The 24,617-nt window shown below is 39.5% G+C and overlaps 1 protein-coding gene across 4 annotated transcripts in view; it reads left to right on the top strand.

Annotated features, from left to right (window-relative positions):
• Positions 1–24,617, top strand: part of tln2a (talin 2a) — a 97,073-nt gene that overhangs the window by 41,039 nt on the left and 31,417 nt on the right. For all 4 annotated transcript variants that reach the window (XM_014337543.2, XM_005934561.2, XM_014337541.2 and 1 more), the window contains exons 3-21: positions 4,251–4,422; positions 5,259–5,356; positions 7,555–7,684; positions 7,846–7,998; positions 9,361–9,503; positions 9,837–9,964; positions 10,121–10,184; positions 10,294–10,398; positions 12,638–12,793; positions 13,601–13,702; positions 14,121–14,197; positions 14,913–15,093; positions 15,243–15,356; positions 15,494–15,602; positions 16,374–16,582; positions 17,531–17,629; positions 18,182–18,349; positions 20,760–20,894; positions 20,981–21,140. In XM_014337543.2, the coding sequence (XP_014193029.1) occupies positions 4,287–4,422; positions 5,259–5,356; positions 7,555–7,684; positions 7,846–7,998; positions 9,361–9,503; positions 9,837–9,964; positions 10,121–10,184; positions 10,294–10,398; positions 12,638–12,793; positions 13,601–13,702; positions 14,121–14,197; positions 14,913–15,093; positions 15,243–15,356; positions 15,494–15,602; positions 16,374–16,582; positions 17,531–17,629; positions 18,182–18,349; positions 20,760–20,894; positions 20,981–21,140 (2,467 nt within the window). In that variant the 5' untranslated portion in view covers positions 4,251–4,286. The remainder of the gene's footprint in view (positions 1–4,250; positions 4,423–5,258; positions 5,357–7,554; positions 7,685–7,845; positions 7,999–9,360; positions 9,504–9,836; positions 9,965–10,120; positions 10,185–10,293; positions 10,399–12,637; positions 12,794–13,600; positions 13,703–14,120; positions 14,198–14,912; positions 15,094–15,242; positions 15,357–15,493; positions 15,603–16,373; positions 16,583–17,530; positions 17,630–18,181; positions 18,350–20,759; positions 20,895–20,980; positions 21,141–24,617) is intronic.

The following is a 24,617-nucleotide window of genomic DNA, read 5'->3' as shown; positions in this document are numbered from 1 at the left end:
AGTGTGCAGGCAAACAGACGGGCCTGCCTCCAGATGGATTCGCCAGAATGGAGCGAAATTATGCCAAGAATGAAATAGCTGACTACTGTAGTCACCGAAAACAAAACTCCTCTTCATCGAATCAAGTGAAACTCGAGATGCAAGTCTTTGAGTTCTTTGTTTGGTTATTGCCATAAAAAATGTTTAGACCCATAGATTTTCTCTTTGCCTGTAAACTGATCAATTAATTGGTCTTTTACCTGCTGCTTTGGCTAATATACTACCAAATCTGGGAAATTAAGGGTTGTTATATTAGAATGTTTTCCCACACTCGTTTTTAATTAACATCTGGCTGACTAACAATATACCAAAATTTAAAAAAAAAAAAAATACGTTTTTAAATGCCATGCTAACAACACCAGTCTATCCATTCCAAATTACAATAACTGATTGGATTTCCTACTTGACTTGTCAACAGCTACAGGTTCATGTTAGCTGCTCACATGACTTGAGTCTCGGGTGTTTTAAAAGATTTGGTTTTGTCTTCATATTTTTCTTCAAGAAGGCTATGCATTTTTTTATTTAGTTTTATTTACAGATTAGTTTAATATCCTAATGAGGTAAAGTCTTTATATGTCATTTATGTTCCTCTTAGAATTTTTTTTTTTTTTTATGTCTGAATATTCATTTTTTCTTTTTCAAAACTAAATCAAGAGAGTTGCCACTTTAATTTAGGTGCATACACGATTACTGAGCAGGTTAGTTGGTACTGCATGCCCACTGGAGCTGTATTCCCTCATTGGATTTTGTTGCGGTCTAATGAGTTGGCTGTACTCAAGTGTTTTGGGGGCTTTACAATCACATTTGATCTCGGCAAATCCTTTCTCATCTCAGAGAAGCGAAAATGCACGATGGGACGCTTTGCCGGTAATCTGGCGTCGACAGAGACGCTGCTTTGCCTTAATGTAGGATGAACCTTTATATTTGCGTAATGGGCCTTATCGGGAGTGTCATGCTCTCAATCAAGCTCATCATTTGGTTTACCGTGCGTGATTTGGATTTTAGCAGGTAAAATGTTTGACGGCTATCATGCTCGGGATGTTTTTAGCCATGTTTGTTTACGGAAACAAATCGGTTCCTCTCGTGAATACGTTGTTTGTGTGCAGTGAAATGGAATTATAATTCACAGAGGATTCACATCTTACAGAAGCTCAAAAGGGTTTAAAGGAGGATAAGTAAAACATGCTGTGTGACAACCAATTTTCATATTACTGCTAAGGCTAAAAGGATTTTGTGTGAGCCGATTGTGTGGGTGTTGTTTTTTTTTTTTTGTTTTGTTTTTTTTAGTTTCCGATTTGACTCGGGACCCAAACAGTGTGTGGCTTTACTGTGCATTCACTGTGCTTATCCATCGCCAGGTTTGCCACCTGTATTGAAATGGGAGACTGCACAGAATAACATTTCAGCAGCATGGTTGACACTAATAAGATGTGTTATGCTACAGTTTAAATGTTCAAAACAGGGAAAATGCATAAAGTTGCAGTCAAAAATGGATTTTTGTGCTTGTGGTGCCATACCTCCTTTATTGTTAGTGATTGGCTGAATCTACTTGTTTCCCCTGTCACAGGTTTTTTGTAATATTACAAACCTTTTTACAGAAATGCTTGAATGTTGTTTAAATAAAAAGAATTTAAAAAATTCTTCAGAAAATTACAATCACTGGTGTGAAAAAGTAGCAAATGTCCAAAGAAAAACTTTGAACTATTGCTCAAGAGCACTTTAAAAGGTTGCAAGAAACTCTGGCTCCTTGGAAGCAGAAGAGGGCTGGCTCAATTGAAGGACTGGAGCGATTCCAGATATTTCATCCACTGAAAACCTTTACTGAATACATATGAAGTGAATGATATGAAGAAAGTAGTGCTGCCAGCTAATCTCGTTAAAATGACATTAATGACATCAGGGGCTGCACAGCGCTAACGTATTAACGAGCTTAAGCGCGCTGACGTCGTGCAGCACTCGCATGGGGCGATCCGCGTTAACTCGCTAACAGAGATTTGCCGCGTTAATGCGGTTATGGCGTTAACGTCATTTTAACGAGATTAACGCTGACAGCACTAGAAGAAAGAGAAACTTTTGAAATTCCATATCAAGCAGCTTAAATCCCATCACGTCAGTATAGGAATCGTTGTTCTTATGGATGCAGGTTGGTGGGAAACATGGCCATATTCCAGATCAAGATTTTAAATTATAAGCAAATCATTGGTTCCATTATTATTGTGATCGCAGCATTCCCAACTTTTTTGGAAATGGGGTTAATGTTTATCTTTTCCTCCTGTTCATCTTTCTCCACTAATGGCTGATGATTACATTTCTGAAATTCTGTAAAGTTTGTTTCTTGGCAAAAAAGATAGAAAGCACTGTAAGCTTAGCAGATAAAGGGAATATAAAAAAAGACCCCAAAACAATCATGACCGTGACTCTGAAACAGATGCTGCTGATGCTTCACGCAGCGATGCAGAATTTGTAGTATTCCAGAAATCTGTTCATGTACTTGTAAATCACCCTCAGCCCTGACAGGGTTCCCACAAGCTCACCTTGTTGGTTTTTTCATAGCTGATAACTGGTCTTTTAAGACAGATGTTTTCATATTGTTGGTTAGCGGGCGATCACCAGAATAGCAGCTCATATCTATTTTAGGATGGTGTTTTTGCTAGTGTCATGATCTGACACTCTTATATTTTGAGTAGGAGCCAGTTGTTAGCGGTTGAAGTGTTTGGATTGGCTCCAGGAACTATCAGCAGGAGGTTTGGGAAAAGGCTTGACTGACTAAGACGGAATACACAGCAATAAGGAATGTACAGGCTTGAAAGTCTGCGTAAATGGTTTGTTAATAGAACATTTTAACAAGTGCTAAACTGAGACACAACACATATTAACATAATGGATTTTTTTTTTTTTTACCCAACTTGAGATGCATATCTGAAAAATGCCTGGCTGTGTTATTACCGGCTTCAGAATACCACGGTGACATGTCAACATGGTGCAAGACGAACGCTTCACTCCTTTGTGCGCGTTAATCTCACATAGGAACCAGATTTTGAGAGTCTGAGTCAGGGTTAGAGGCCAGCGGAGCAGAGGGGAAGCTGCCTGTGTACTTCAGCTATGGCCCAGGCTAACCTCTGACCTTTGACTCTCCTGTGCCACAGGGTATTCCTATGTTCCCATTGGTGACAGACAGGATGTGCTCTGTCAGCGAGGTCACGGCTCTTTTCTCCCTTTTAGTTGTGAATCGCAGCAGTGTTGAATCTGAAAGTGTACGAGCATCCTCCTCCTCCTCGTGCATTTCTAATGACATAAAACTGTCTAAGATGGATTAAAATTGCACGTTACACACTGAAAACTATTGTTAAAGCAGGCATTTTTATAGCATCTAAGATAAAAATGCAGCAGTGTGTGAGAGGACTTTCATTATTTCATCTCAGTATTGTCTTTCTTTTCTTTTCTTTTTTAAAAAAAAATGAATGGACAGATGATTGACAGCGTGTGATTTCTTACACTGTTGGTTTGCGTGTTGCAAGAGAACATCAAGCATTCTGTTATTTCAACAATGTAGGACTCATGTTGACTTTATCTTAGATAAGTTGGAAATTGCTTTGTTTCCTTTCTGAAGAAGGAAATTTCATGCAGGCTTTTCTTGCTGATCCCCCCCCCCCCCCCCATTGACAAAGAAACATCAACAACTTAAGTGGGTTTTACCCACCTAGTATGAAAACAATTGTAGAGAGCTGCCTCTCTGCTCCCAGTTGTTGTTGTTGCTGCTTTTCTGCTTTAGTTTTAAATCTTTCACAGAGAAGAGACTTTTTCTTTGTCCCCAGCAGGGACCAGATGGGCCATTTTCAAAAAGTGACAAATTTGTTAGCTCCTTTTTGTTTTATGAAGCATGAAAATTTCATTGTTTATGATGGTGCAAGGAGATGTTTTCCTTAAGTATGTGTTATGAAAGAGTGATATACTACAAGAGCTTAGGTTATGCATTTTCCCGTGCATGAAGCACCACAGTGGTGCCACACTGGATATATTAGAAATATTAGAATATAAAAACAGCATAGAGAGAGAGAACCTTTCAGAGACCCTCCCCTCCAAAACAACTGAAGGGGCATTCTTCTTCTTCGCCATCTGGCTCTTTTATCCTGTTCAACGAGTTTCTTCCCTCTGCTCAAATTTGAGACTCGCGCCTTGTTAATAAACTCAACCTCTTTGATTTTTGCCAGGTGTAGCTGCAGCGCTCGCCCGCACCGCCTGGCAAGATGGTGGCGTTGTCACTGAAAATCTGCGTGCGGCAATGCAACGTTGTGAAGACGATGCAGTTTGAGCCCTCCACAGCTGTCTATGATGCCTGCAGGATCATCAGAGAGAGGGTCCCAGAGGCTCAAACTGGACAGGGTGAGAATTAACTCTACTTGGATGCAAAAACTTGGTTTTCTTTGTAAAGACAAAGAGAGAAGTATAAACTTTACTGGCTGTGGTGAAGACCTTTGCAGCAAAAAGCAATATGATGGAAATGTGGCTTGGATAATATTTGATTTACAAAATGTAGAGATGTTAAAGTCTCATTTTGTAGGTTTATATGTCAATTACACTGCTTTAAATTGGATTGCAGCCAATAAACTAATGCTTGGATTAGATTATGTCACAATTTTGGCTGCTTTGCTTCTGATTAAGTCAGTGGGTCTCAAACTTCTTCAGACATGAACCTTCTTTCAGACCCTCCCTCCCTCCCCCCCAAAAAAACACAACAACTTGTTTTTGTGTATCAATCACTGATTCAAGTTGACATCCAGCGACTGAAATGTCAATATGACAATTAAATTGTGTTTAATTTGCTTTACATAAATCACATTTGTGTTAAAATTAATTTCATTGGCTCATCCCCTCCGCAAAGTTAGTCTCACAGTTTAAGAACCACTGAATTAAGCAACCATGGAATCTGAAATTTTGCCATTACTTCCATGACCCCAATGCTAGCTTTCCATTTTACACAAGTAGCAGGTCTGACTTATCTGTTCCATTCAGCAGCACCAAAGTCATCATCCCTCTTTTGATTTTCCATGTTTACAGACTTGCCTTGCGCTCTTATGACCATTGTTACAGAACATGTGGTGAATGCTGTCATAGAGGGGTCATTATAGAGTTGATGTCATTTAATCTGATCCTGGCCTAGGGAGTCATTTTCAGTTCTTTAATGTCTAAAGTAGAGTTGTTTCTTCTCACTGCTACAGCTTCAGACTATGGTCTGTTTCTTTCGGATGAAGACCCCAGAAAAGGCATCTGGTTGGAATCTGGAAGGACGCTGGATTACTACATGCTCCGCAATGGGGTAAATAAATGTAACCGTGAATTATGGATAACTGGCATCATGGGGGCGACACACACACACACGCACACACACACACACACACACGCACGCATGTGAATAACGCTGTGTCATAAACAGCATAAACTGATGCTTGGTGGTCCCAGCGTCTCACACATTTTCTAATCATTGGAGGTAGCAAAATTACAAACACTCTTCACTTAAGTAGAGGTACAGATACTTGTGTTTTAGAAAAAAAAAATACAGTTGTAAAAGTTGGAAGTACTGGTTTAACTCAAATAAATAAAAGGCTAACTGAACTTCCTGCCATAATAACACCATACTAATATAAAAAATAATATTAATACAAAGGAATGTGAATCTCATTTCAACCTAAATTCGAATTCTAATGAATTTATTCAGCTTGAACATCTGTTAAGTAGAACTGAAGCGGAGAAAAACTCTCTTTGCCTTTGCCTGCATTATAGATGAGTGACTTTGCCACCACACCTGAGCAAATATACGCAGATGTTATATGAGTTATCATGGCTGATTTCCCATAAAGGTGGAATTTAGTGAGTGAATCTAATCAGCATCATCAACTTAAAAATAATTTACCCTCAATGGGACATAACATTGACTATGAACAGCACAGCTTTGCTGCACCAATCCAACATGGTGCATTACTGCAAACAGATCAGTGAAACCTTTGCACTTTAATTTGATTTGCAGAATATTTCACAATATGAAAAAAGCAAGATTATTCTATAAATCCCATATGTGTTTAAAAGGCTTTAAATTTCCACATTATCAAAAGTTCTGGAGTAGCTGCCTTCTGCCTCTGCTGTCCGGCTTTATATCTTTCCATCTCGTAGTAAAGTTAGAGCTCATTCTTTTCCCTTCCTGGGAAATACGGCAGCTGAACATTTAGTTAGCAGACACACTGTGTGACAAACTACAGACCAGCACTTTGTGTGTTTGCTGATATTTGGTGAGCTGCCAGAAATCTGAAATTACCTGTCACTTAAAAGAAAAAGAGAAGTTTACTCCCTTCATGCGCACTCCTCTTCTGCAGTGCTAGTTAGAATCAGAAGTATTGCAACCATAACCCCTGAGTGTAGTACAATAAGTCATATCATTTTGTGTGTTTTTTTTTTTTTATGTATTTTGTATTATGTATTTTTTCTTCCTGTTTTTTTGTCTCTTTCACCCTCCCCTCTTTTTTTTAAGTGCGTAACCATCGATGGATCCACCAGTATATTGTCTAGTTTTGTTTAAATGTGTGTAATGGCAGGAAATATCTCCCCTCAGATGTTACCTAATGTAATGTAACAAGCCTGTTTTCAAAATATAAGAAGTACAAAGTTAGAGGTACTTGTTTTATAATGTAGGAAGGACAAAATAATTCTACTTAAATACAATTTCAAAGTCTTGATACTTTGTTACTTCCCGCCTCTGCTAACAATACTTCTGTTACCTGGCATTAAGACTGGGAGTGGGAGTTAAAGCCTTGCAGTGTTGAATATATCAGCAAAATGCTTCATTGTTTGAGTGTATTTAAACATTTTATCTGAATTTTAAAAAAAAAACAAAACATTTTCGATCGACATAAATTCACTAAAGAGAAATTGAAACAGCTGCCAAAAATCTCATTCAGACACACATCATGCACAGGAAGACAAAACAAAGAAGCACCCCGAGAAAATAAAAGCATAAGCTAAAACTGGGAACCAAGACACTGAGAACATCAAAAGAAGATTTTAAAAGCGATCCTTAAAGAAGTGCTATAGCCAGCTTTAGATCGCTTGCCAGCTTGTTTCAGAGGCTCTGATTCTCACTGCCAAAGGCCTGATACACTCTGGTGTTCTATTTAACTGCATATCACAGCCCCTCGGTACATTTGTGCTTGTGGTTTTGCAGCTCTAAATGGTTTCTCCTCTTTAAATCTACCAAAGGCAACCCAGGTAGAAGGCATGACTGTGACCAATTATTCTGAACCAAATCTCGTCTCATTGTTGAGATTGGAGGGGAGCAGCAGGCTGTGATAGGCAGCCGTTAAATACGGTTTTCTGGCCTTTATTCTCCCCTCTCTCCACGCAACCTGGATGCTTGTGATCTTTTTCTAAGTAGTTACTTTGACTCTCTCTCTCTCTCCCTTCATTCTTCTTTCTTCATTTTACTCACATTTTCCCCCTCTCTCTACCTTTTTTGTTTTCAACCAGGATATTCTTGAATACAAGAAGAAGCAAAGACCACAGAAAATTAAAATGCTGGATGGGGCTGTCAAAACTATCATGGTGGACGACTCCAAAACAGTGGGAGAGCTGCTTGTGACTATATGCAGTAGAATAGGTACATCATATCTTTGTTTTCTTGTGCTGCCAATCCTCTCTGTGTTATAAATCTGTTGAATCTGTGCTGAACCTTTATGGACACACACACAAGAAAAGAATAATCTTTCCATGTGAAATCCTTTTCCTCCTATCTCTGATGGGAATCCTTTCTTTCCCCAGGCATTACAAACTACGAGGAATACTCTCTGATCCAGGAGACGGTGGAGGAGAAGAAGGAGGATGGCATGGGTACCCTGAAGAAAGACAGAACACTTTTGCGAGACGAGAGGAAGATGGAAAAGCTGAAAGCCAAGCTTCACACAGACGATGACTGTGAGTTCAACAAAGAAAATGAAAACACAAGTTTTCCATATAAATTTAATTATATATATATATATATTATATATATAATATTATTATATATATGATATATAAGATTATTATATATAAAATAATCCGTATTTATTTATACTAGTATATATAATCTGTATAATATATAATATATATATATTATTATTATTATTATTATTATTATTTTTTTTAAAGTGAAGGTCTTTTACCAGAAACATGTTATATATGGAAAGCGGCAGTTTAGTAGCCACGTTCACAGCTCTCTGCAATATCTACCAGCTTTCACTGGAATGTGGGAGTACTAAATCTAAACTCCTGATCCCAGGTCAAAACATCTCACTTCCTGCCTATATTGCATCCAAGATAGGAATGCAGCTGTATTCTGTGCCTGTGTGCAAAATCACTCCTTCCTTCCCTTTTTACTCCCTCACATATAGCAGAAGATTAAAGCCTTACTCTGTAATAAAGGTGAGCCTCACCTGGGAAGGACTGAATAGAGACGGGAAAGATGGACTTGCTTGTACTTCAAGAATAAGGGGATGTAGATTAGTCTGGTTGGGACCATAGTCTGTTTAATTTATGGTAATTATAGTTGATGTCAAATCCAAATAAATGTCCATAAATTCACTTTGCAGCATTTGTTGTCCCATAAGCTTATAATGTATATAAAACAAAGATGGAGCCACCATGAACAGCAGGTTTGAAGTCCCATCTTTACACCTCAATTTAGCATTTTAGCCGTCTTAGCTTTCAGAAGCCAAAAGTTACGGTATTTGGAGGAATATGCAGCCCTACCAAACCTGGGTGGCAAGGTGGATCCATAGACACAGATACCGGTTTATTAGTGCTAAGTAATATATAGGTAAATAGTTAAACTGGCTTGTAGTACAGTTAACTGCAAAGTGAGCCTCCAGCACTGCAAACACTGTTATGAGTTTAGCTACAGCGTAGCAGACAGCAGCTGCCTGTTTCAGCACCCACCTGCCACTTAAAGCAGCCACGCCCCTAACGCTGCAGAACTTTTATGCTTTCGTACAATTTAAACAGTTGAGTTATAAAAAAGGGCCACGTGCCACAAATGAGGAAATTTGCTACAGAGATGACAGGTGGCCCTTTTTTTTCTTAATCGGGCAAAATGTATTTACATTTGCTTTTTCCAGCCACTAATGTGAAGATGCAATTTGGTGTTTATCAAAAACAAATACTCGTAAAAAAAATTAATAAACAAACCACACACACAAAACAAACTTGCTATTGTATATGGTGAGCATTAAATAAAGATAATAGACCTATGCCTCTTTAACAAGAGATTTCTATGAACTTGTTATTTTTTAATTTTTTTAGTGAACTGGCTGGACCATAGCAGAACATTCAGGGAGCAGGGAGTGGATGAGAATGAGACTCTCCTCCTGAGACGCAAGTTCTTCTACTCTGACCAGAATGTAGACTCCAGAGACCCAGTTCAACTCAACCTGCTTTACGTACAGGTCTGGAACTTACTTTTAAATATGTCTTCCTCTCATTTTTCATTTCAGCAGTTCATGACTGTTGAAGCAGCAGTTTGCCAGTGTCAAAAACAGACACTCGGATAAGAGTGTCTCTCCTCTCCTGAGTAAAACAGGATGTGAGCAGACGATATGCAGTAAAATCCATTTTTCTCTTGTCTCCTAATGGTGACAAGCAGCTACAAAATGTGCACACGGCTGGCTTTTTTTGATCAATTAAGAATTATGCAAGTCTAGAAAACAGATACAGTGGAAAATAAAGTCATAAACTTGATGTCTACAGTTAATTACTGACCGTTTTAATTTGTCTTTTAGGCTCGAGATGATATCCTGAACGGTTCCCACCCGGTGTCGTTTGATAAGGCCTGCGAGTTTGGAGGGATTCAGGCACAGATCCAGTTTGGACCTCACATAGAGCATAAACACAAACCCGGATTCTTGGAGTAAGCATCTGTGTCATGACGTCTGTGGAAAAACTTGTAAAATATTAGGGTTTTTTTTTTCCTTTTTGTCAGAAATAAACAGAAAAGGAAACAACAAAAGGAGAGTTCAGACTTTTTTCATGAGTTTCAGCTTCTTATTTTTCCTTTCTTTTCTAGCCTGAAAGAGTTTCTACCCAAAGAGTACATAAAGCAGAGAGGAGCTGAAAAGAAAATATTCCAGGTGTGTTCGTGTTGTCCCTTTTGATAAATGTACACGTTGGTGCACAAGCGTGAAACGTGGGGGATTTTCAGTGTTCTGAAAATCAATACATGAAAAATCTGACCTGCAGGAGCACAAGAACTGTGGCGAGATGACCGAGATTGAGGCAAAAGTAAAGTATGTCAAATTGGCGCGGTCTCTGCGGACATACGGCGTCTCCTTCTTCCTCGTCAAGGTACGTTTTTAAAATCATCCATTTGTCCTTTTACCAAATGTTTGAAGTACCAATGCCCTATTTTATTCCTTCAAAAAGTAAAAATATAGCCTCAAGTTCTCTACTTGCCTTTTTATTTTTTTATTTATTGTAATAGGAAGCAGATTTTGGAATTAGCCGAACTGTAGTCGGAGCCTTTTATCTTCACAGCATGAAATCTGTCCTCTGGGTTTGGTGCTAACTGGATAAAGAGGCTGATGGTGGACTCGGCTTGTATAAACTGTCTGCTCCTATTTGAACTCTCGCAGCTCGTTATGTCACCTTAAACTAAGCAGAGTACCTGTTGCAAAAAACCAAAATTTCAAGATGAAAGAATGCAAAAGCAAGAACCCTTTTGTGATTTGTTTGCCATGCATTTTCCCCTTGCACACCTCTCTCGCTAACACACATACAAACACACACTGGCAGCACCTCCTCTGCAGGGAGTTCAGTGTGTTCCTGGAAGGAAACCAAATGTTGTCTGTGCAGCCGAGTGTGGCACTAAGATTATTTCAGAGTGAGTAGGGAGGAAGTGGAGTGAATGAGATATACAAGGAGACATTGCACAGGTAAACCAGCGATACTGAATCTCTTGAAGAAGTCCAGCTGCCAACAGATACGAGCTGATGGGAGCAATTTGCAGACTTCCAAATGCAGTACCTATAAAACTGTTCTGACAAGAGTATCAGAGTGACTTTCCCCCCCACGTAATTAGTCACAAAGAGGACATCCTGCAATGGAAATCTCCATTTGCATCATTTGTTCCTGTCAGCTTCGCTGCGCTCTAGTAGAAAATTGGATATTTCCTGGTATTACTGGGACAAGTCACTTGCGCTTTTCATTAATAGCTTTCATCACAAAAGGATAAAGAGCAAAGATGTATCTTGTTTTTTGTTTTTTGAAAAGGAAAAACAAAAAAACACTGTGTTGTAGGGCTGTGCGATATGACCAAAATCTCATATCCCGATGTAAGAATTCTATCGTCCCGATAACGATATAAATCACAAAAATGTAACATTTTCTGTAAATTCTGTGAATCTCGGGCAGCTCGACTTGCGGGAAGTGTTTCCAGCTGCGCGTCATGTAGCTGGAGTCGAGTGTTTTAACCGATGCATGAAACTATACATTTTTAGACATAAGTTGTAACGCCGTTTTCTTTGTGAGTATTTATTTACCTCATCCGTAAATAATCTGCTCTTTCACGTGATTCAGTTTATTTTGAAAAGTCTCAACAGGATCTTGAGCTTTATTGTGAAAGGTCTATGTGGAACATAAACAAGCAAACACGCGGTGGTTTTACCGTCGTTGTTGCTAACCAAAAATATTAAATATAAGAGAAAGAGAGAACTTTAAGAAATTAATATAGCCACTACAGTGACCATCAAAATAATGAAAAAATATTGCCGTAAACAGTTTATTTTGCGACACCACGAAACAAACGTTTTTATATCGTCATCTGATATATATTGTTATATTGAACAGCCCTACTGTGTTGTATTGGTTCAATAGCTTTTAGCGAGTGGCTTGTGTATTCCTTTATTCTATACATAAAAATATAGATCTTTAGCCATTATATCTGCTCACCTTTTGTTGTCTGTCATCATTAAGGTTAATTTTACGGAGCAGAAACATTTTAAAAACAACCGTGGGAAAAAAAAATCTGCCGATAGTCTCTAACCTATAGCCTGCAGAGGCCCCAGTGAGTTTACAGGCCCATCAGGATTTTTGCACAATTTACCTCTTTGCCCCTTGTGTCACAGTCCATCACTTTGTGTCTCTTCTCTAACTGCAGCTCCCGAACAAATGTTTGCTCTTTCCATCGAAGAGAAAAAGGGGGGGGAGAAATGTAATGCTTCATGGCTTAGGAAGCAACTTAAGTATAACATTAAAGGTTTAGTGAATACAGGAGATCTAGCAGGAGGTTGAAAGATGTTGACAGGCAGATAAAGACAAGATTTAAGATGCAACATTTTAATTGCTAACTGGGAAATGTTAACGTTTTCCCCCCACTGGTTGAACAGATAAGTACCCATCTTGACATATCATTGTGACAGAAAAATTAGACCTTTGTGCTGAGAGGAAGATAAATTTACATGATTTGCTTAACTTGTTAATCTGCCCTGTGCTTCAAATGTCTCTGATCGCACTTTATACCCTCAGTTATATTTTGTGTTTTTTGACAGTGTTGTAAAGTTTACATGGTTCAAATTTGTTTTTGCAGGAAAAGATGAAGAGCAAGAATAAACTGGTGCCGCGGCTTTTGGGTATCACAAAAGAGTCTGTGATGAGAGTGGATGAGAAGACAAAAGATGTAGTTCAAGAGTGGCCACTTACCACTGTGAAGAGGTGGGCAGCATCACCCAAGAGCTTCACCTTGGTAAGAGCCACATTTTCTACCTTTAAGCCTAAGACTTGTAGCACATTTATTACAGAAAGCAGGAGCTCTGAATACTTCAGTAATGCTGGCTCTGTTGGGGGGCGTGTTTTATCTTTTATTCATTCTGTTTGCACTGAGCATCTTGTCGCTAATGCTAAATAAGAGTGACGGGCTCACGGTAAACCCAACGATTCCTGCGGTGCTATAAAACAATCACTGTTACGCTCAGCCTGCATGGCTTTTTTTGCCCCTGGTGCACTTCAGATATTGAACAGACTTTTTCTTTTTTTTTTGTCAGTGTCAAAATCCCTTCTTTGTGTCAGCAACATGGGTCTAATCTTGCAGGTCTGGAAGACGCAACATCTTAATTAAATTAACCCAGCCTCTTTCCTGCTGTTAATTCGGCAGAGTGCTCTGCCGTTTAGTCCGTGTGTTTTTCGTGACGCTGTGATTTCAGGTTTGATTTGCAGCTTTCGGAAGATGTCATGGTGGAAAGGTTTAGCATTTTAAGTGCGCGAGTGTAAAGAACTCTTTATTTTACTTAGTCCTTTTTTTAAACAATACATGTGGAAGTAACCTTTGCAATGCTCCGCTGAAAGAAATCTTCAGTGTCCTGTAAAACGTCTACCCCAAGATTGCTGTTGGTTTAATCCAATTCTCTGTATGTTGCAGCTTTTTGATGTCAACCAGTGTTCTAATCCTTGCAGTAAATCCTTAGCCTGCACAGCGCACTCTGCAGTGGTTACTTTCCTTACAATCCACAATGAAATGCATGTATAAGGTGTGTGTGTGTGTGTGTGTGTGTAGGACTTTGGGGAATACCAAGAGAGCTACTACTCTGTACAGACCACTGAAGGGGAACAGATCTCCCAGCTCATTGCCGGTTACATCGACATCATTCTCAAAAAGGTGAGACATTTATCTCTGGAGATGCTGATGAATCCTCGCGAATCAATATCTTCCTGTGACAAATGAATTCTCACATCTGTTGATACTAGACACAGCCCAGCCACTGTGTCATACAGCTCCATTTAAATAAAAAAGAAGCACATGTGGAAAGGCGATGTGGCACCGGTATACAGCAGGAGCTGGTAATAAAGCTTAGAGTGAACAGCCGAGGTTCCATGGTTAACACAATTACCTATCACTGTTATAGGCATTAGAACTGTCGTCCCCTCCTTTTTCTGGGGGTTAGAATACCATCCATCACAGGTGTGTTCAAGGTTTAGTTGTATTCTACTCTGAATGACCTAATTTGTCATGAACCTGTGCAAGTGTGCAATTCTGTGTCACTCAAATTTTTGTTCTGTTATTTTGTTTCCTGCAGAAGCAAAGCAAGGATCGCTTTGGATTAGAAGGTGACGAGGAGTCAACAATGCTCGAGGAGTCTGTATCCCCGAAAAAGTATGTGCATTCCTGCTGAACAAAAGTGGCAATGTAGCCTCTGTTTAGCATAAATCAGCAGTCTTTATTTAAGCCCAGTTGTATTCAAATATATGTTGAGTATAAACGGTCGTATGATGATGCTTTGACTGTGAGCACAATAGCACGGTACAAGGCGTTCTCATATTATTTGAACAAAGCACAAGATTAAGTCTTTCTTTATTTCCGTCTCTCTGCCGCCTGTGACCACAGCTCAGACATCCATCTCGCAGAACCTCACTTCCTTATCCTGAAAGATAATCATTATGTGAGGAAATTTTGCTGCACCGGACAGGCAAAGGCTCTGTCTGAACATTTCCTTATTAGATGTATATTAGCTCACCGAGCCACAGTGGACTCTCGGCGTGTAACTGAAGTCCTTTTCCTTTCATGCCTCAGTTGATATTGCTTTCCTGTTTTCAACCGAGAGAGTATTTGTTGCAATTGTTATTGTATTTTTTTTCTCCTCCTTCGCCCGCTTTTATCCAGACTTGTTCACTGGCTGTAGGCAATCGTCTTTAATATTACAAAGACGTAGTAAGCCAAACTCTGGAAGGCCTTATCTGCAGAAAAACAAAACAAACCTTTGTCTGCCAGATGTACACATTGCAAAGACTTTTCAGTATCTTTCTGCTTTGTGCACAGTCACAAATGCACGTATGAGAAGACTAATGTTTTACATGCATCATATTTGCAGGTCCACCATCCTTCAGCAGCAGTTTAACCGTATGGGCCGGGTGGAGCACGGCTCTGTGGCGCTGCCAGGGGTGATCCGCTCTGGCTCAATCGGCGCAGAATCACTTAGCATGGGTACCATGCCATCCCCTCAGCAGCAGATCACAATGGGTCAGATGCACCGTGGACACATGCCACCACTGGTAATGATGCCTGTAAAGTTTTCTTCCCTGTTAAAGCCGCACGTGTAAGAGGTGGTTGTAGCGATGCTGCTGCACACATTAACTAGTGAATTTAAGAATCAGTCTAATATTCGCAGTGTAAGGTGACATGTTTTTATCTTTATGTGCAGAGCTCAGCACAACAAGCTCTGATGGGAACCATCAACACCAGCATGCAAGCTGTGCAGAAAGCCCAGATAGACCTGGGGGAGGTGGACAACCTTCCACCACTGGGACAAGACATGGTACCCTGCATTGCACTTGAACTCTAATATATATGCTGATATTGTAATAGTAGTAATATGTCTATGAGATGTGTTATTGAAAATCATGTTTGTAGTATTTTTACATGTGTCAGTGATGATTTGTGGTCTCTGTTTAGGCATCTAAGGTGTGGATCCAAAACAAGATGGATGAGTCAAAACACGAGATCCACTCCCAAGTCGACGCCATCACTGCAGGAACAGCCTCTGTTGTCAACCTCACGGCTGGTCAGTGGCTCTGGCAGGAGTCAGCACAATCTGATAATGCTTTTCTTTATTAATTTCGTCTTCAGAACATGAATCAGTTTGTCCACTAAGAAAGCGTGGATTTAGTCTAGCTTATAGGAAAAAATATAATTAATTTCAGTCTTAATAGTAGAGCGTGTCTCTGGCATACACTGTTCAGTGCTGACATTTATTTAAAATAAACACAATTAGGTATTTTGGGAATTCTACATAAGGCCTGTAAAGTAGTGGTGCTCACACTTTTACGAGGAAGTGTTAGCGGCGCTATTTTCTTGCAGTTAAAATTATTTGGCCAATTAGTGACTTTAAAGGAGACATTTTCCATCACTCTGGTGTTCATTATCATCATTGTAGAACCTGTATAAAGTCTAATAGCTCTCTCATATCCTGCTGTGGTTTGGAGAATGTGCGCTGGTGAAGGTGTCGGCTGGCTTTGTGCCAGTCTTGCCACTTCATGTTGAAAATCATTTATTGGTGTGGTTTTTTTCAGCTTAATGCTCTTGGGAATTGTTCCCAATTTCTTCACTATTTTTTAGGGTTGTTGTTGTTTTTTTTTGTGCTTATTTCTCTCAGCTGAAATAGACTTATGTGATTATGCAAAGTCTGTAATCTTGGTTAAAGGCAAATACTTTTGATAGTTAGCTGACTGACTCTGTGAATCTTTCGTTTTGGGGTACCTTTATTATAATCACTTCTCTGAGACAGTATATTTTCCTGATCTCCTCTCTTCTGTTCATTCTTAATCATATTTAGCCGATCCTACTGACACAGACTACACAGCAGTGGGCTGCGCCATCACCACCATATCCTCCAACCTGACTGAAATGTCAAAGGGTGTGAAGCTGTTGGCTGCACTCATGGAGGACGACGTAGGAGGAGGCAACGACCTGATGAAGGCCGCCAGGACACTTGCAGGGGCCGTATCTGACCTGCTGAAGGCTGTGGAGCCGGCCTCTGGAGAGGTGAGCGAAAGCACCCCAAACTCTAAGAATATAAAAATAAACCAATTTAAGCTCTTTCAGTATTTAGGCTTACTTTACATTTTAGTGCCATATCTATTACTGCGGCAAAACCGATGGCTACTAAGCTAAAAAGGAGCATTGTGTATGCATTAATATCGTCTACTGCATATGTAATATGTGGAAGGTCAGCTTTGGTTGTCGGTTTAAAGTCAAATAAGGTCTGGACATAAAGGAGGTATTAGAATAGAAGCTAAAGTATGAAGGGAGGACCAAATTTGCACACTGTGTTGAGACCAGAGGGAGGAGGGGGAGGAGGAGGGGTAGCCACATTGATAGAGGCATAAAAAATGGAGAATGTGTGAAAATGAGTCCTCACTCTGGATTCCAAGCATCAAGCAAACTTTTCACCATTTGTACTCCATTAAATGCCAGATTTTGTGTGTATGTGCCTGTGGAGCTTTTTCTTCAGTCCAAATGGGCAACCTAAAAAACGCTAATCAAATTGGTCACAGAGCAGTTCTACCATGAGACAATGGATCGTCTCTGAATAATCTATTTTCTCTCTTGGTCCTGAACTAACCTAATTATATTACCATCTTCCACTGCTTGACAGCTTTAACTAACTAAATTGTTATGGTGAATCTGAATAAAGACGGGATATTGAAGGCGAGCTGATCGGCACGTAGTTTGGAGTTAGTTTGAAGGACTTTAATGTAAGGATGTGTTGTTAATTTGTTTGAAAAAAATAATCTATGTACTGTACAGTGTTTAACTGAAAGCCATTAAGCTTTACACAGGTGTGCATCACTGTGCATGCGTATAGTTGGAAAGGTGAATTGTAGATTTGAGTTTAGATGCTACTGATCCAACGCACACAACACGCAAATCAAGATATAAAATGCTGCCGGGTGTTTAAATACAGTTTCACATCCTGTGTGTTTTCTGCAGCCAAGACAGACTGTGCTGACAGCAGCAGGCAGCATTGGTCAGGCCAGCGGAGACCTCCTGCGCCAGATTGGAGAGAACGAGACAGACGAGAGGTTTCAGGTGAGACTGCAGCCATTTATCACCTCAGTGCATTCAGAGAAAAGTCAATGCTCTGGAACTGCCACTCACTTAATCAAAATCGCTTTGTATCCAGGGGAAAAAGACCAAAATATTGTTCCATATTTTGACCACGTTTTTGGTTTGAGTTGAAGGATTTTCTAGCTTTTAATCTAGAAACAATGAAGCTTTTCTTTAGCCTGCCTTCCTAAACGCATTCCATTTTTTGCTTGTTTTGCATTTTACAACAATTCAGTTAATGAGTTGAACAGATGTGGAGTGGCTAAATGCGTATGTGTGTTTAATTGGATTATTGAGGCAGAAGCTTTGATGAGATTTATTTAGTTGCATATAACTGCAGACAATCCTGCGCTGATTTTTGCTTCACTATAGTGTTGGTTTAAATGTTCATTTCTACTGTAAGATGCTGCTGCTGCAATTTCTTCCATTTGTTTATGGCTATTATATCAAATGTTATATATGTACAGGTACATAATGTTGCTAATGAGGTGGATTTCCACGTTTTTTTTTTTTTCTATGTTTGTTGCTTTACAGGATGTCCTGATGAATCTGGCGAAAGCAGTGGCCAATGCAGCAGCCATGTTGGTGCTGAAGGCCAAGAATGTGGCCCAGGTTGCAGAGGACACCGTCCTTCAGAACCGGGTCATTGCTGCAGCCACACAGTGTGCCCTGTCCACCTCTCAGCTGGTGGCATGTGCCAAGGTACAAGAATATGATTTGTTGGATGTGATATGAAATGAAAGTGAAGAGCTCTGTTCCTTCACCAGTCGTTACAAGCATGAATCATTTTTTTTTTTTTTAAACTTGACCGATATTACATTTTTGGGCCTACACCAGTACTGGCTTTTAAGGAATACAACTTTGAAATATCATCCGCTGTTTTAATATTCCTGCATGTATTCCATAAACTAAACATAGATCTTCAATGTTAGGGGATTTAGCACGGAAGTTCCTATCTAACTCCTGGTTGAGAGATCTTTTCCATTGCTCCATCGGCCCTCTGTGACACTGACAACAATTCATTGCGTTTAGCTTAAACTGTCCACGCTCCATAATTAAAACTATGTGAGCCAAATGGGGGGAAAAAAGACAGCCTGGGGAGTTGATTGCCCCCTTACAGCCTGAAGAGAATTAATGTAGGGTATACCTGAATCAGCTGAACATCAGAAATAGTATTAATTATGATATCTTCTTGTCTGTCTCTTCTTCTTTAGACATGTGGATCAGTAACTTTTTCAGTCTTTTTGTGTGTGTGTGAAACAGATCACTTGTTTTTCCTTTACTCTTCACTGTGTTCTCCCCACACACAGCCGATGGAAGAAAATGTTTTATTTTACATCCAGCATTACTAATATTGGACCAAACCAACAGACATAAATACTCCCACTTCTTTCCTGTTTTTAGTTAATACAACAAAGTAGTGGAGGTTGTGAGTTGTAAGCGTCATTTTCTTTGACTGCAAGTGTTGGCGAAAAAGATTACATTTATTATGTTTATAATAAAGTTCATATATAGTTAATCCATTAAAAAAACAACCTAATTGGCATGTTATTGGTGACCACTCCCCATAACTCTGTCCTTAACTGAGTCAAGCAGATGCTGGATATTAAGGTCAGATTTGATGTTCTGAATGACAGTAGCTTTGGGTTTGCTAGCTAAAGGAGCTTATAACATGAGTAACAAAGGAAAGACAAAAGCATGGAAATGTTGAATGATTTACAAAGAGAGTCTGCCAGGTACAGGTTTTCCAATTTTTAGCTACTAAGATCAGATCTCTAATCCCTAAACCTAACCAAGGAAAACTGGCAGATTAGCTTGGGTAAAAGAACGAAACTTGAGGCACACAACGATGTGTGCGGCGAGTAAAGTTTCTGGGCTGCTTTTCCTCATGACACCCATCCCCCAAGATTTTCTCCATTTAAAGCAATGCTTTGTCAGGGATTGTAACATCCTAGTCCTTTTACTGGATCAGATTTTAATATACTAGTACATGCCCATGCAACAGTATTGTTTGGTTGGTGGTTGTTGGGCAACATGATGATGTAATTATTTGCACCCTATTTGAACCCTTAAGGGCCAAAGATGTACCTGTGTACTAAGTTTGGCTTAACTATTAATCATGCAGGAGGAGTTCATAAACAAGCAGATAGAGATTGTGTATATTATAGTGAAGATCCAACAAAATTCTTTGTGTGTACAATATGGAAAATTATGGGTTAATTGTTTATTTCAAAAAACTTAAGCAATGCCATCAGCAATGTTGTGATACTTCTCAGCTACATGTGCTGCAGACAGCACTCGGTGTCAGACAGCACTCGGTGTCAGTGCTTGGTTGTGTAAACTATGTACTGGATTCATTTTTAAATTGCCCTGCGGTTTTATTTTGTTTTTTCTGTAATCTTTTCAGACAGAAGTTTTCAAAGCTATACTAAATGGCTCGCATCAAGCAGTATTTCCATGAGATACATTAAATATGATGCTTGTTTTTTAGAAATAATGATTGAATAATGGGGATTTTCTTGGCGTTTATTTTGTCTTGGATGTGAATATTACACTTACAATTTTACAAGAAAAACACTTGGGAAAGACTGCATTTGGTTTCCTCTTTGTGATATAATCACCAAACCGTGTTGTAGATTTAATAAAAACTAAATGATTTCCTCAAATATTAGAATCTCCTATCATTTTTTCTGCAGCGCAAACTTCCATTTTTATAGTGGGGAAAAAAAATCAGTATACGCTAAGGCACTGATAAATACCCTGTGCCCTCATCATATTTGTGCATCTGTAATTGTACAGCCCACATGTCTCTAATTAGTTTAAATGCCCTGCCGGCTCCTAATCTGAATAGTTGCATTTACAAAGCCAATCCTCACCTCTGTTCATATCAGCGTGATGACAGCCATATGCTGAAGTCCTTTTAAATTTATGTTTTCTCTGTTCTTTGGTTTTTTGTTTAATTAATGATGAAAGAGTGTTAAAGTGGTTCATTTATTCCAGGTTCCTGTTTGTATTTGAGGCCTTTTTATTTAAAATAAAATGTTTTTGTGTTACATTTCTCACACAAAAGAGGTAATTATATATATTCTTTTTCATCTTTATGTTGACGTAGGTGGTAAGCCCAACTATCAGTTCTCCAGTTTGCCAAGAGCAGTTAATTGAAGCTGGAAAGCTTGTCGACCGCTCGGTGGAAAGCTGCGTCCAGGCCTGCCTTTCAGCCACAGAAGATGGCGAACTTCTCAAGCAGGTTAGTTTGGTTTAGTTTAGATCAACATTGCGCTAAACCTTTTGCTGCCTGGTGGAATAATAAACAATGAATCTCTTGTGTTAAAGGTGAGTGCAGCAGCCAGCGTGGTTAGCCAGGCTTTAGGAGATCTCCTGCAACACGTTCGTCAGTACACCTCAAGGGGAGAACCGATTGGGCGCTATGACCAGGCAACGGACACCATTATGACTGTCACTGAGAGTATTTTCAGCTCAATGGGAGATGCTGGTGAGTCCAATTGAGGAGAATTTTCTAGTATTTTAAAATCTGAAATATGCTGTGCATTCAGTGCATGTACAGTGCCACCCTTCCTCACTTGAAGTCAGGAAGGGTGGTAATGTATGAGGACGACAGGAGTGACGGACAAGTGCTGTATATGAGTGTGGTGTAGGGCATGTATGAGGAGGCAGTGAGACAGTGATGAGGTATGTGCTAGACGTGACAGATGGGTCCAAGGTGGTGGTGAGATTACATCAGGGATCCGCTCTGAGCCCCTTCTTGTTTGTGATGGTGATGAGCAGGTTGACAGATGAGGGCAGGCAGGAGTCTCCATGGACTCTGATGCTCACAGGTGACATTGTGCTCTGTAGTAAGAGTAGGAAGCAGGTGCAAGTATGCTCTAGATAGAAGAGGAATTAAAGTCTGTAAGAGCCAGTGTGTGAAAGAGAGGCAAGTGGACAGGTGAAGAAGCAAGTTAAATACCTGGGGTCAGTCATCCTAAGCAATGGACAGTGTGAGCGTCATGGGTGATTTGTGACAGGTGAAGGTTTACAAGGTGGTAGTGAGACCTGCTATGATGGTTTGGAGACAGTGACACTGATTTAAACAAAAAAAAAAAGGAGGCAGATTTGTGGATGCTGAGATTGTTGTTGCGATTGACCAGGATGGACAGGGTTAGAAACGGGGACATCAGAGAGACTGTGCAGGTTTAGTGGTTTGAAGACATGAGACAGTTTGGACATGTGCAGATACAATGGACAAAGGATATTGAAGATGGAGCTGTTGGGCACGAGGAAAAGAGAAAGACCACAAAGAAAATTCATGACTGATGTGACAAAAGAGGATGGAGGCAGATGAACTGGTGGGGTGACCAGATCATCTTCAACTCTGGGTCAAGTGCTCATTTAGAAAACTCAGCATGCTAATATGCTAAAACGGAGACAGTTATAAAGTAAACATGTTATGTGTCTTTGTCTTGCTGATGACCTGTTTCCATCATCCAAATTTAGAAGTATTATGAAAGTAATTGCTGATAATCTGGAGAAGGGGGGAAAATGAACACGAAGAAATGAAACAATGACTAAAACACATTCATTGGCTTGTAGGCAAAGCTCACAGCTAGTTGCTGATTGGTGTCTTCTCTGTTGTCGTGGTGTCATGTGTTGTCGTTGTTTTCTTATCACTTTTTTTCCCCGATGGGTGCTTCGTCTTGCTGCATCCTCCTCCAAACCAGCCGTCATTATTGTATTAGTTGTTACCGCCTCCTCTTGTGGTGCTAATGTTGGGCTCCTCCTGTTGTTCTTCTAAGTTTTTTTTTTTTTAGTCGACTACTTTATTACAGTGGTGGTAGTTGGTTTTTTTTTTTTTAAAAAAAACTGGCTTACCACATCTCTAAGGCTTGCAGTCCCTGAGTAGATGCTTTTGTGTATCTGTGCCTCTTCCTGTCTTCTCCTCTGACAGACTGATGTGATGCTGGGTTTGAATGGACTCCTGTCAGGCGTTGTGAGTCCACAGAGAAAAGCTGACAGTGATTTTAACAAGCCTGACAGTAGAGAAAGACCAATAGATGGATATAGATGCACTGAGAATGTCAGGGCCTAGAGGTCAGCTCTGACAAAGTGATTGGCCTGACAGTAGAAATTGCTGTTTATTCTTCTGAGAGCTAAATAAAAGAAGAACGACAGAAAACGCCGCCTTTGAACTGGTTGTCAAAGACGGTATGTTATGTCACACCCAGTATAAAAAAGATAAAGTGTGAAGAGCATTAAAAGAGTCGCTCTGTCAGTAGTGTCAGGTTGAAGGATCACCTTAGACATTCACATGAATTACAGAGGCTTATCGTAAAGTAGCTTTTAGGGTGTGTGTCTTTGGCACATAGATTATAAACAATAATTTCTTTCATCATTTTTTATTTTTTAAATATTTTAGTCTAGGGCTGTTCGATATGACGATATAAAAACGTCTATCGTCAAAAGAGCTTTTGGATAGACAAAAGAGCTTGACAAGCTCTTTTGACTACGATGACCTGGATGACTGAGAACCTTCACAGACATAAAAACGTCTATCGTTTCATTTTACGCTATCGTTTGTTTCGTGGTGTCGCAAAATAAACTGTTTACGGCAATATTTTTTCATTATTTTGATGGTCACTGTGGTGGCTATATTAATTTCTTAAAGTTCTCTCTTTCTCTTAGATTTAATATAACCACACTACAGACAGACGAGCGTTTGTTTTTATGCGTTGTCGTTAGTAACAACGACGGTAAAACCACCGCGTGTCCGCTTGTTCCACATGAACCTTTCACAATAAAGCTCAAGATCCTGTTGAGACTTTTCAAAATAAACTGAATCACGTGAAAGATGACGAGTGTTTACGGATGAGAAGCAAAAAAGAGCCGTCAGGTGCTAAAAAATAAACCTTAGACTCAAACGTTAGAACAGGCATTTTCCCCGCAGCACGCCGTGTAATAAATACTCACAAAGAAAACGGCGGCCGTTACAACTTATGTCTAAAAATGTATCGTTTCATGCATCGGTTAAAACACTCGACTCCAGGTACACGACGCCCAGCTGGAAACACTTCCCGCAAGTCGAGCTGCACGAGATTCACAGAATTTACAGAAAAAGTTACATTTTTGTGATTCATATCGTTATCGGACGATAGATGTCTTAATATCGGGATATGAGATTATAGTCATATCGCACAGCCCTATTTTAGTCTGTATTCTTAGTCTTAGTCTAGGAAAGTTTGAAATGTGCTAGTAATATTTACATTCACTTGTTTCTTTGTGTGTCACAAGGGAGATATAAAGTCCTCCAGATCTTGTTAGAATACAACTCTTCACCCACACAGAGTGAAACATGTTTGTATATTTTCTTTCTCTCCCACCAGGCTCTCTTTTAAAGGGCCCTTGTTACACCTCAGTCATATTTATTACTTCAGACCGTGGTAATACAAGTGAATGCACAATAAGGAAGCTTAAAAATTCTGTATCTTACCTTATACTTTCTTGGGTTTAAAATTTCCATCAAAAAAGGTCTTTTGATCAATGTTACATCTGTTGGGCTTTTTTCTTTCCACTTTGACACCAGAGGGATTTTATCTGATTCTTTTGAACGTTTCCCTGAGCTCACCTGAAAACATGTGTACCTGCAAGCAGGATTTCTAATATCACATGTTGTTTAAAAGCTGATGTTCACTCATCGCAGTGCTTATACCTCATATGCATCTCTTTTAATAATGTAGTTGGAGTCGTGCTTGTATTAGTGAAACTTGAATCTTTGTAAAGATTTCTGCCTTTTAGTTAATTGAGCTTTTTTGTGGCAAAACCACAGAAACAAAAAGATTGCTCAAAGCAGTGTAAATTTTATATGAGCTTAAATGTCTGAAGGGAATCTTTTATGTTGTCTTACTGATAGAAAATTAAAATATTTCAAATTAAAAACCAATACTGTCTTGTTAAAATGTTTATCTCCTCTGCTAGG

The sequence above is a fragment of the Haplochromis burtoni genome, unplaced genomic scaffold, assembly GCF_018398535.1.
Source record: "Haplochromis burtoni strain Fernald_Lab_line unplaced genomic scaffold, NCSU_Asbu1 Contig_187, whole genome shotgun sequence".
Taxonomy (NCBI): Eukaryota; Metazoa; Chordata; class Actinopteri; order Cichliformes; family Cichlidae; genus Haplochromis; species Haplochromis burtoni.
This window is presented reverse-complemented; position numbering and strand designations above follow the sequence as displayed.